Source organism: Simochromis diagramma, unplaced genomic scaffold, assembly GCF_900408965.1.
Source record: "Simochromis diagramma unplaced genomic scaffold, fSimDia1.1 OVJJ01000583.1, whole genome shotgun sequence".
NCBI lineage: Eukaryota > Metazoa > Chordata > Actinopteri > Cichliformes > Cichlidae > Simochromis > Simochromis diagramma.
The window spans coordinates 1,368,796-1,381,692 of record NW_024387285.1 but is presented as its reverse complement, the minus strand read 5'-3'; the positions used below and the strand labels follow the sequence as shown (position 1 = coordinate 1,381,692).

At 40.8% G+C, this 12,897-nt stretch overlaps 1 protein-coding gene across 1 annotated transcript in view; it reads left to right on the top strand.

Moving 5' to 3' along the window:
• Positions 1-11,728, top strand: part of LOC120716096 (protein unc-13 homolog B-like) — a 158,082-nt gene extending 146,354 nt beyond the window's left edge. The window contains exons 29-34 of the mRNA XM_040003447.1: positions 3,185-3,311; positions 3,824-3,920; positions 6,181-6,324; positions 9,403-9,480; positions 9,768-9,845; positions 10,825-11,728. Coding sequence (XP_039859381.1) covers positions 3,185-3,311; positions 3,824-3,920; positions 6,181-6,324; positions 9,403-9,480; positions 9,768-9,845; positions 10,825-10,917 — 617 coding nt within the window. The 3' untranslated portion in view covers positions 10,918-11,728. The remainder of the gene's footprint in view (positions 1-3,184; positions 3,312-3,823; positions 3,921-6,180; positions 6,325-9,402; positions 9,481-9,767; positions 9,846-10,824) is intronic.
• The last annotated feature ends 1,169 nt before the right edge of the window (positions 11,729-12,897 follow it).

Sequence of the window (12,897 nt, the reverse complement as noted above, 5' to 3'; positions counted from 1 at the left end):
AAACATCTCCTGAGACCATTTCTATAAAAACATGTTCAAACCTCTCAGCACTGAGCTAAAACACACTGGCAGTAAGCATCAGAGAGTAAGAAATGTTCATTGTAACATCAAATAAAAGTGTGTGCAAAGTTCTGAGACTGTTGCTGATAAGGGGAAAATACAGGAAGCAGGTGTTAGTGTTTAACATTTTTAGAGCTGAATTATTGATATTTTTATAACATCAGTGATTTTCCCAGGAGCCTCCACTTTAGAAATGTGTGGACTCTAGTTGGGTTCTTTCAAGATAAGTGCATATAGGTTAGTCATCATAACGAGCTAACTTCGCTACCTAACAGTCAGCTGAGATCTGCTTAGCTGCTCAGTATTCTGACTTTTGATTGTGTCTCACGTCAGACTTGTAGAAACTGTAAAAGCTAGTGTCCTAAAACACATCGCCTGAGCAGGTGTTTAAAGCTTGGCTGTAACCCTGTGTGTTGAGTTTAGATGATTTGTTTTTAGTGTTGTAGTTGTTTCACAGCAACAAAGAGAAACTTGCGAAAAAGTAGATTTTAGTAGCAAATTTGACTGGTGGCTGGTTTTCCAGCCTTCTGTTTTGTGCGTAGTGTCCTTTCCAGCTCCTCTAGTATTTTTCTTCTAACATGTTTTTCTGAAGCCGTTCTCATCTCAGTTATTGCTGCCACAAACTTGCTTCTCTTTCAGTTTCTATTCTTATTGCTTTTGTCATATTTCTGTTGCCATCTCAGCTCCCGCTACATTTCGTATCCGCAAAGTTGACTTCTACGCTGGTAAGAGTGTGTGTGTGATGAGTGTGCATGTACGCATTTCTTTTGTCTTCAATAGTTTCCTAAGGGTTTTTTTTTTTCACCAGTAAAACTTGTTTAGCTGCATTTATCTTTTACTTAATTAAATTAGAACAAACATTCTCCCGTTATTCGATCCATGTGTGTACATCCTTCTTCATAAATGATGCAGATGTTGTTTCTCTGTATAATTTATTCATTTTTTTTTAGGAGTGAGACAATAACGGAGAAAAACGACTGCATCAACTTGCAATCGTGAAAACCAAACTATTAGCCAAGTGGACGTATTACACATGTGTAGCAGTCTGAGTATTGGAGTTTTGTTTAATGGTAAAAAGTGTTGATATGAAAAAAGCAGGCATCTCCACGTTCAACCCGGTTACCTCAAAAACAGCTTATAACAGTTTATAATACTGGTATAATTATTAATGCTCAACATGTTATCAAATGATCTGTAACGTAATCAGTGTGAGGACTAGGGATGGGTATCGTTTAGGTTTTATCCGATACCGGTGCCAAACCGGTACTTTTGAAACGGTGCCGGTGCTTAAACGGTGCTCAAACCGGTGCTTAAAGAATGGAGAACACACACTTTGTCCAAAAACCTCTCATGTTCAGCTGTTTTTTTGTAAAAAGATAACAATGTTAGCCTTTTCTGCAGCTATGGGGCATATATGGTATCACTCTTGGCTGGAAGCAGTGCTTAAACAATGGAAAAAACACAAACTTTGTCCAAAAACCTCTCATGTTTAGCTGTTTCCCACTTTTTCTTTGGTCATTTTAGCCTTTTTGGCCAGGGTGAAGGGAGCATCTGCCATCAAACAAGAAGACAGCCGCATGTAGCTATGATGATGTTTGCTAGTTCACTTTACATGCATTAATGTAATAACGTGGTTAGCCTACTCAACGTAAATTACACACGAACAACATTAAGCTACTCACGCAGAGAAGAACGGCTGCTGCTGCATCATCATCCTCATCATTTCTGCTACACTGGCAGGGCTAGGGGCCAGGACTCTCCTCTTCGGGTTCTTGGGGGATGTTGCTAACTCCGGGTCCGATAACAGGCACCACACCCGCAGTAGATGTGCTCGGTGTGAAGTCTCGCAGCAAGCTATCAAATACGGCGCATTTCTCGGCCTACTATCCTCGGAAACGTAAAATGATTGGCTAGAATCTAAAGTGTGTGACATCTCAGGAAAAAAAAGCACCGAAATGTGCGCTGCTTTTCGGTCTGGTTACTACCGTTTATGTCAGAACCGGTACCATCATGGCACCGGATACTGGTACCCATCCCTAGTGAGGACCGAGGATCTTAATGAGAAAATGTGCGTTTCTGACGTCGTTTCTATTGAGAATTATGCCGAGAATCTAAGACGAGCGGTGTGCAAGCTTACAGTCTGAATCAGTTTCTCTCACCTTTACGTTGTTAACGTCTAGCTGACTGGGTCATTTCCACAGGATGTATTTGGACGAACCAGGAAGATATCCTAACATGAAAAAGCTCTCATTGGTTGTACTGTGTGGTTATTGGAGTAGATTTCATTACAGTGTATGGATGGCCATAGCATGTCTCCAAATATATGAGACATGTATTACACTTACCCCAAGTGGGCTAACAACATGTTTTATTATTTACAATTGAAGCTTCTTATTAGAAGTCACAGACCGGAAACAGGATACAGCTGTTGTATATCGTGTAGTGGATGTAGCTCAGGAGGCAGAGCAGCTCGCTCTACTAATGGGAGGGATGGAGGTTCAGTCCCTGGTGGGTCTAGTCTGGATGCCCCGAGCTGCTCTCCAGTGTGTTCACAGGAGGCTGAATGTTAGATGGAAAGTTCACAGGTAGAAAAAGCTAACTTATACAGTGGAAGTAGAATACACTGCTGGAGCTGTTCTATTAATTTGACTCTTTTTTTCAAGTGTTTATTTACTTTAAATGGTGATTCTACAAATAAAGTACAAAGTGAAATTAGTGTTTGAAACCACAGTTTTTAGTCTTTGGCTGTTTTTGGTTGGTTCATTTCATACAAATGAGAATTGGATTATGATGGATTATAGTGCTGCTTTTAAAAGTACCTTTAAAAGTACAAACTCAAGACTGCTTTAGAGTAACGAACTTCATGGAAACGTCGAAGGACTTTATCTCTGTTTAAGATTAAGAATCTACGATGTATTTAAGGAAGCACAGTAAGGCTCCACGTTTTTATTGCTGGCTCCTGAACAACAGTCTTCACACTCTTCACTTCAGTCTTTAAAAAATCTTTAAAGGTATTCAGAATAAATAAAAGATTCTCGGATGAGTTTGGTTAGTCTTTTATCAAAATCCTCATAGATTTTAAACCTGTCTTTACTTTGGCTGTTCTGGCTGTTGTTTTTTGCAGAACATGAGAAGCATAAGCTCTGTAAGACTGCTGACTACATGAACCTGCACTTTAAGGTCAAGTGGCTGTACAACGAGTACGTTAAGGAGCTGCCTGCCTTCAACGACGCTGTGCCAGAATACCCTGCGTGAGACCGTGTTTTCTCTCTCATTATTTCTCCTTCAGACAAAGGAGAGCTCTTGTTGATTGATTTTTCTGACTTTCCAATTAGATTTGGTGCGATGTTGCATACCAAACACACTAGAAGCATTTCTCTCTGGGTTTTGACACTAGAAATATGGAGGACAGAATAATAACATTAGCCAGAAGAGTTATCAGCGAGCACATTTTTTTCCCAAGGCCTTTGCTCTGTTTCACAGTTTAGATAACCAAAATTCAATAGGTTCACGGAGAAATGACCTTTTAATACAAAGGCACAAGACGTTTTTACACTTAAATATTTCTGTTCTACAAACTATAACATGTGGATGTAAAATATAAAACGCCAAACAAATCAGGTAAATTAGAACTGCAATGAAATGAATTTTGGACAGCTGAGCTTTGAAAACGTTTTCAATCTGCAAACGTTCCAGTTTTTCAGGCTGTCAAAGAGAAGATTAAACTTTGTTTAGCTTTGTCTGTTTCCTATTATTCCTTCAGATGGTTTCTCCAGTTTGTCCTTGCCTGGCTCGCTGAGAACGAGGAGGTATCCATGGAGTTTATGCATGGAGCGCTGGAGAGAGACAAGAGAGAAGGGGTGAGTCAGAGACTCGGGAGAAATTATTCTGTTTGCTGAAAGTTGTCACGTCATCGTGAGCAAAACAAAAGTGTCACAGACTCCTTTGAATAAGCAACAAGTTTGTCGTCAGAGCTCTCTGTTAGAGTCTGAATGAAGACGCAGGGAAGAGGAGGTAGTGCTCGGTCAAACACAGGATTTTAATCCAGAAGAGCTCATTTCATGTCATGTTTGAAGAAATCTTCGGGGTGGGGGTGGTGGAGTATCAGCAGGCTGGCTGTGATGGGCTGATCTGGCTAAAAAGCCCATTGATTATGTAAACATAAACCAGTGTTTTACCAGCATCATTTTTGACTTTTTGTTAAGTGGATGAATATTTTTTTAAAAACACAAACTGTTTAATAATCTGTGGATGCATAAAAAGCGAGACAAAAACGTCATCTTGCAGCTCTGATCCTGATCTTGCTTTTTTCCACGTCATTGTCGTGATGCTCATGGTCAAAAATCAGCTGTGTGTGTGCTCTAGTTTTATCAGTCTGGGCTGCAAAAACAACCGTATTATTTTTGTTGCTGCTGTTTTTGAACAAAGGCTTACGTCAGAGCTTTTAGCCTTACACGGTTTCGTTGTGTCAAGCCTCACTGTCAGCCCCCGGTCCCTTAGAGATCTCCCACACTGTCCTTAGCTGAAAGTCAAAGCGCTGAGGCTTCGGGCACATTCGAGTATCTGGGCTGAGCACCGGCACAGCGTGCACGTGGGTTCCAGCCTTTGTTCAGGTGTGCCTCTCGATAAACACATTTGGCACTCCTGTTTGTTTGTGAGGAGCTGGTGGGAGGAGATGTTATTGCTAGTGAAGCCATGTGAACTGATGATGTGCGGACATTATGAACGTCATGGCTACGCTTTCTAAATAAAGGTACGCGTACGTCTCCGCGTGTAATAAAAAAGAGAGATTTTTAGTTATGCATTCCTTGTTTTTCTTGTCAGTTTCAACAACGTCGTTATCCGAGCATCAAAAACTGTCCTCTTTGAAGAAAATGTATAATTTCACTCTATAAAGTTTCAGTGAACGTTTCTGTATTTCCTGTAAATTGAATCAGAATTGAATCATGGGAAACGGGAACGATTTGCTGGCTTCTCGCTCGTGAAAATGAAACGTTACGTTTGTGATCTCGTCCATTATGAGCGATATTACTTTACAAGGTTTGCCTAAATGTGATAAATTTATGTTTTCTTGCCATTTGGACACTGCTGAGGTCACAGTGCTTACTTGAGGCAGAGGAGGGGATGTGAGATGCAAAGTGGAAGGTGACGCACATCCTAAAAATAAAAAAGCACAAATATAAATGACTCCAGAAGTTTCAGACATCCTGATAAAAGATCGCATGAAAGCTGCTAAAATGTGAGCATTTCTGTTGCAGGTTGTGCCTGTGATTTAAAATATATATTATCAGGCTGTTGTTAAAATAAACCTACAAAACAGCACAAGCACATCTGATATCACATAACAGATACAACCTGATTGTGTTTGATGCGCCCAGCAGCTGAGAGCACAGAGGAAGAGTTGTTGATCATGTTGTTGTCATGGCACCAGAGTGCAACCGCAGTAGAAAAATGATGCAGTAAAAAGGAAAGCTTTCTGCAGTAATCACAGAATAAAAGACCGCTTCAGACTCGTGACCTTTTGTTCAAATTCTCCCTTTGGTTCCTTCTGCTTTTGGACAACTTTTCGTAGATTAGAAGAATGATGAACAAGTGTTTGTCTGCTTCCTGTTGGTCCCCAAGCTGCACTCTGCCGTCCTATTTGTTGGTTTATTGTGCTAAGACAGCTATTGTGTGTCCTAAAGGAGGTTTGGCCCTTTTTGTGGCCTGAGCAGGTGGTTATTTTCAGTCATGCTCACACGGCTTGGCCTGCATGTGCATTTTCAAACATCGAAAGAGGACAACAACAGCAAAGATTAAACGTTTAGATACGTTTTTCTCATTTTATCTTGAGTCATAAAAATCATTAAGAAAGTGGTAAAAATGGAGCATAGAGGTTACATAGTTGCAGGTGGATGTGATGTTGGAGCTGAACCTTTTGTGGAGTATATAAGATGCAAAAGAGCAATACATCGAAAAGGGATGTAGGTTTAATATTAGTATTTGAAGAATACGGTTCATTAAATGAAAGAAGGGGAGGACGTACGAGTCAGCAAGGAGGAACACAGCGTAGGGAGACTGTTTGGTTTTTTTTTATTTATGTCAAAGTAAAAAAATGTCCTCTTGTTCCTCTGTCTGCAGTTTCAACAGACATCTGAGCATGCTCTGTTCTCCAGCTCGGTGGTGGACATCTTCACTCAGCTCAATCAGAGCTTTGAGATTATCAAGAAACTGGACTGCCCTGACCCCACGGTGGTGGCACATTATAACAGACGCTTTGCCAAGGTGAGCCCCGTGCCTTTGTAAGGAGCCCATTTTGTAACTTTGGTCTCTGCAACACTGAAAAACATCTCAGATCTGACAGCATCTTAGTTTTTTATTCATTTCTCTGTTTTCTGCTGGCTAAACGCGAACATATGCAGAGGCCACGTCTCACATTAGGAGCATATTAAAACATCCTTTTGCTTTCCAAGAACTACTGTTGATAGGTCAGGTTACTCTTTAAGAGAGCGCCTTACAAAAATACTCACTGGCTCTTACCTCTAGTGCAGGCGTATCACGCATGCAGCCAGTGAGGCCAGAATCATCCCACCGATGGTTCTAATGAGGCCCAGTTTGAAAATGTGAAATCTGCAAAAGAAGAAAAGCAGAAAAACTGAATTTTTGTCAGTTAATAAAACATCGAGCATGGCCTGTCATAACTGGATAATAAACTACTGACAGAAATGAAGTTTAAACAAGAGTAAACATAATTTACTCTAAATTAACAGAATATTTCTGTTTAATTAAATCCAGATAATGAGCAAAAAGTGTTTTTTCTATAATTTTCCTCAGTAATTTCTCAAAGGGGAAGCCCTTCTAATAGGTTTCTGTACATTTCTGGAGTATTGCAGCAGCAGAGTCGGTTCACTTCAGGCACGCTTGCACTTGGGGAAATACGTAGAGATGATGACCACTAGCTCAGAGTGAAACCAGAATATTTGCTGCACTATTTGCACTTTAGTGTAATCTGATATAGCACAGACTTAGGAAGCTCACAAGTTCAACAGCGACTGTTCTCTCATGCTCAGAGATTGTGTGAAAAAACTTCATATTTGCTATATCCTTTCAAATATTTGAATTTCCCTGCACCTCACCGCTCATAACACACATTTTCTGTTTTGGATATTTGGACAAGTTAAAGTGGGATAGTGGGTCGCGTGGATTGATCAGTTAATCGAGAAGATCATCTGACTCTATTCAAAAGCATCAGCCTTTTTAGAAGACTGTTTCCTCCTTTTATAATCTAGTAAAACTGAATTGTTTCTGAGCGATTTCAAGACAGAAATATTAGCTGGTTTAGCTCCAGCCGTCCCCGATACATCATACAAAGGCAAGAGGTTGTATAAATGTAGACATGAGGAGGAAAACTGTATGCAGAAGGCTTTGAGATCAGAATTTTCTTGCACTTAAAGAATTTCATGTCTATTTCTTTACTAGCATGTGACTCTGGTATGCAGTTGTTTGTTTGGAGTTTTTCATGACTGTATCCATCAGTGGTGCAGAGGTGAGATTCTTTACCTGAAAGTTCCTGCTCGGTGCAGCTTTAGACCATGACTCCTACTGAGGTCTTTACTCGAGTCTTCTTTGTTCAGTCTCTTGAATCATTTCTAACTCACTAACGAGTTTCAGGTATTTCTCTGTAAAACGTACAAACAGGGCATAAAGTGTAGGGTTATGTTTTTTCTTGAAATGTAATTTAAGGCAGGTCCTTTTAAGCAGAGCCGTTCAATCTAACAAACCTCTGCAGAGAAACTGTGTGTGCGCGCGTCTGGTGTTATGGCTCGATCGATGCAGGACTCATTAAATAAAGAAAGGCTAATGTAAGCCATCACTCTGAGCTGTCCATCTCTCTGTCCCCGACCCTTGACTCGCTTTTCATTTTGTGCCGCTGCGCTCATGTTAATCTCCTCCTGAGTCTTTTCATCTCTACCCATCCCATCAATCCTGGGACTCTTGTCTTTTGTGTTCCTACTTTTCCGTCTATGTCTGCCTTTATTTCTTTGTCACCCTCCAGTTTCACATTGTTCTGCTTTCCTATGCAAGAAACAATAATTAGAGTTTGTTTTTAAAAGTGTGAGGAAAGAGAGACGGCTGCAGAACTTGAGTGATATAAAGCCGCACTAAGCAGTGCAGGCAGCTATCAAGCTGCATATTTAATGCAATAGTTTGTAATCTTGCTGAGTCAGCAGAAAGTAGGGAAATCTCTCACAGTGAGCCCACGGTGCTGTGAGGCACAAGTTACCACTGTGATGATGACAAATTAACTCTGTGATTATTTAAAAGTGCCCTGTTGAGTTTTTATTGCAAGCAAACATGTCATTCTTTGTTTCCCATCAAAAAGCAACCAGTTTGCTGGCTGGACATTATAAATGTTTTCTTCACTTCTAGAAATATTTTTTCAGCTTTTATTCATGCAGGGCGTCTTCAACGAGCACATTACAGAATCCAGCTGCGTGCTGAAGAGTATAAAGCTCATGCAAATCTCATGTCTTTCCTTTGATTATTATGTGTTTTCTCATATAAAGGATGCGATAACAAAACAAGAAACATGCAGTGAGGCCAGTGATTGACAACTGCACACATTTTAAAAGTGCTTAAACAGAGGAAGAGTGCTTCTTTACGTCTCTGATTAATGAGCAGCGATTTTCTGCAAGATCTTCCAACAGCTGACGGCACTGTGTGCGTCACACAATGTCACATGAACTCTGACACATTGTTTCATTTATATTTGCAAATTATACAATAAGATATTAATATTTGGTGTTCCTGTATCAATAAAATATTGGCATGCAAAATATCACAGTGCAGTGTGAGTGACTTTCCAGTGCTTGGGCGGAGCCTACTGGTGGCAGCTATTCTCAGGTGGACTCATGAAAGACATCACACAGATGTAGTGTTATTATGAAGCGGGCGCCGTGAAGACTGTTTAACGGCTAATCACGCAAAATATGACATTTGGCTTCTCACTAGAAGCTTCTGCATTAGCTCAGATTTCCATGACTTACACATATCTGGTGTGACAACAGTTAAGTGTCATCAATGAGTAAAAGGTAAATGAGTCAAACACGATGAGGCATCTTCTTTATTCTCTTTAACATTAGATTAGCTCGTGTTGTCCTGAAACTACACGCAGCTCTTTAAGGCAGACAGACTGACATTTTCAGTTAGCACGGTGCGAGTGTCTGATGCTACCTGAGTTCAAACAGCAGTGCTCTCAGCTCGCCAGACTAAAAGGCTAAACATCAGTGTTCAGCGTCACTCTTCACTCCAGAGGATCCCAGGGAAAGCATGTCTTATGTGAGTGTTATCTTGTTTCCACAGACGATCACCAAAGTGCTCCTGCAGTACTCTGCTCTGCTGGCCAAGAGCTTTCCCTCCTACTGTGAGAAGGAGAAGATAGTGAGTACTGCTGCGTCACCACTCTGCTACCACAACACCTCCCTCAGGGCTCATCTCTGATTTGGAGGGAGACACTTTGAAAGCTAGTAAACTCTCTTTGGAGTGGATTAATATTTCAGTGGTTGCTACTTACTCATCTAACTTCAGTCTTTAATCTTCCTGTCATCGCCCTTTTATCTTGCTAATCTACTTTCATTTTATATTCTTGACTTTTCCTCTTTTTGAAAATTCGTCATTTATGTTTGGTCTGCTTACAAACGCTGCCTCCCTGATTTATCTTCCTCCAGCCGTGCGTGCTGATGAACAACATCCAGCAGATGAGAGTCCTTTTGGAGAAGATGTTTGAGTCCATGGGAGCAAAACAGGTGAGCATTAACAGGTGTATGCACACACACACACCAAACCCTAAAGTTTGTAAGCCATCTGCCAGGCAGACACTGATTTCAATCACTTAAAAGGTCAAAATGCTGATTTAAAGACTTTTCCATGAAGTACATGACTGAAAAATGCCAGAAAAAACACTTTTTTCTGTTCAGAAGTGTGAATGTGAAAAATGGTAAATGGATTTGGTTCTTCTATAGCGCTTTTCTGCTCTAGCTGAGCACTCAAAGCGCTTTATACAACATGCCTCATTCAAACAAACACTTTTTTCTATGCTTAAGTGTTTTCTCTCTAACATTCGCACCCTGATGGATGCGTCACAGAGCAACTTTGGGTTAGTATCTCGCCCGAGGATATTTGGCATGCAGAGTGGAGCGGCCAGGGATCACCAATGTTCCAATTAGTAGATGACCTGCTCTATCTCCTGAGCTACAACACCTGTGCAGAACAGAGTGTGTTACAAACGTAGGTTGACCGAACAGACAAAGGGGAACCTTCACTTTACAAACTTAAATTAGGTGCACACTGCAGTCGAATGTTGTCAGCATTCCAGTTCCAGTCATACTCTGCAGTGCGGCTCAAAAAGCACATAGGACGAAGGTTTAAAAATCTATCACTGATGCACTGAAAGCTCTACGAGCCACAAAGGAATCCATTTTGTCTGTTGGTGTGTTGAAGTCCACTGCTGGACCTATTTGGGTCACCTCCCCGTCCTCCAGGTGTGACCTGATTTCTATAATGAACCCATTTGGTATGTATTTGGGTTCATCAGTCACCACGAGGAGAAGCAGCAGAGCCGAACCTTCTGTGGATGCAGGAATCTTTCCTTCTGCTGAGCCTGTGATTGTAGTTTCAAGGTGTAAAAAATACAAAGGTGCAAAAGCTGCAGCAAGTGTGAGCCTGCATGTATATAATCACAGATTTAAGAAAGCGAGAGTTAAGTGTGTGTCTTTTTTCCTGCAGTTAACAGCTGAGGAGGAGATGGTATGTCTCAGTGGGTTTTTGTTTTTGCTTTGCTTCCCTGTGGCTCCACCTCCACCCAAAACGATCTGTTGAGTACAGTAAAACCCACTCCACACCTCTTTCCTGTCATCAAACCTTTTTCCACCTTGCAGTGCGTGTGTGTCTGTTTTTAGATTGATCCCAATTTACTCATAAACAAGAGCTAGAGCTTCCTCTCCTTCTTCCTAGACTCCCAGTTTTCACTCCTCAAAATAAACTCCAGCTGATATAAATGATGTAGATGTGTGTTTTTAAAAAAACAAAACGTTCTCTTCGTGGTGTTTTTTTTCTCTCGAAAGCTTGAGAATGAGGAGGAACCCGATGAGTGTGATGAGGAGGTGGGTCGACTTCTTTTGACTGGTTTGATTCGTTTCTGTTCCCCTGTTGTGTCCGACTGCCGTCGTCGTCGTTGCCTTTTTCTGTGAAAGTCCAAATATTTGCTGTGACAATTATTTTTATTTTTTAATTTAAGATGATTCGAACAAAGCCCAGTTTATTTTTATTTTCAGGTTGTGAAGGTTTTTCGATGGGAACAACACAGTTTAAATCAATGGAGTTTACAGCTGTTGCTCATTTTTAACAGTTGATGGCTCTAGTCAGGCTTTTATATGAACAAATAATATACATAATAAACAAACACTTTAAATACACTTACATATTAAATAAAACGATAAATTAAATGGGAAACGTTGAACTATAGACAGGCAAAAATCCCAAACTGACAGTTATAGTTCATTATCCATGTCCTTACTAAACCATAGCGGAGGATTATTTCCTGGTGAGATCGTTCCTTTGTGGGTTTGTCGTTTTCTTCTTTCATATATTTTATGCACTTTCTTTTTATTTCCTTATGATATTTGGACCAGGCTGCCTCTGACAACGAGGCGGCGATAACATGTTGGGTAGGCCACAACAGCAGATATAAAACCCTCCTGAAATCTACTTTAGTCTGTTTTTAATATTATAAAATGTTACTTGTGTTTTTAAATGACCGCATTTGTGTGGGTTTGATCCTTTTTGCTAACAGTCAGAGGAGACCAAGGTGAGATAAGGATTCTAGGTCACAGCCAATATTTCATATAGCTTCCTCAAATGTCCTTTTCTTTCTCTCATTTGTCTCATTTGACCTCGTTTTCTCATGTTTCTATTTTAATTTGTCGATGGCAACGTCAGTCTGGCTGCTCAGACTCTGAGGGATCTGAGGTAAGGAGGAGAATATCACACTCTTCCTCAGCGCTGCGATGATATTAAAGTAGAAATCTCTATGAGATAAAAACGGGAGATTTGACTGCTGTTAACACAATCATCACATTCAGTTCTGACGAAGTAAACTCAATCGCTGAAACTGCAGTCGGGAGTTTGTTGTCATGCAGAATCAATGTGACGGGAGACAAAAACACAGTTTCAGAAACACTCGGGTGTAATATTTGAAAGGTGTGAACGCACAGACTGATATAAAAAGATGGATGGGTCGTCATCTGAAAAGCCTTTAAATTCCTAAAACTGCCGCTCTGTATATTGACCAGCAGGGGGCGACTCATCTGATACAATGCACTTGATCCTGACCCCAGTAAAGCCTTGATGATTTAGTCTCTGTCAGTATTTCCTATATTACCATGTATACAGTCAAATACACTCACGCCCATTTCATTAGGTGTGCTTTGCTAGTACTGGGTTGGACCCTGTTTGCTCACCATCCAAATATAGCAACCATCCAAATGAGACACATCAGACCAACCAACACTATTCTTCTGTTGACCACTGTTGAGGAGTCCGTGTGTCCCGTAGCACACTTTCCTGTTTAGCTGACAGAGTGGACAGCGTGGTCTGCTGCTGCTGGTCACATGTGCCCTAGGCTTCTTCGTATACCTTGGTGTAATGAGTGGTGCTGTTGGAGTTAGTGTTCAATTTCAGTCTGCTCAAACCAGTCTGGCTTTTCTCCTCTGACCTCAACAAGGCCTGTGTGCTGTCAACAACCATGCCACAGCCAGCTCTCTTTCAGACTTTGATGCTCAGTTTGAGCTTCAGCAGGTT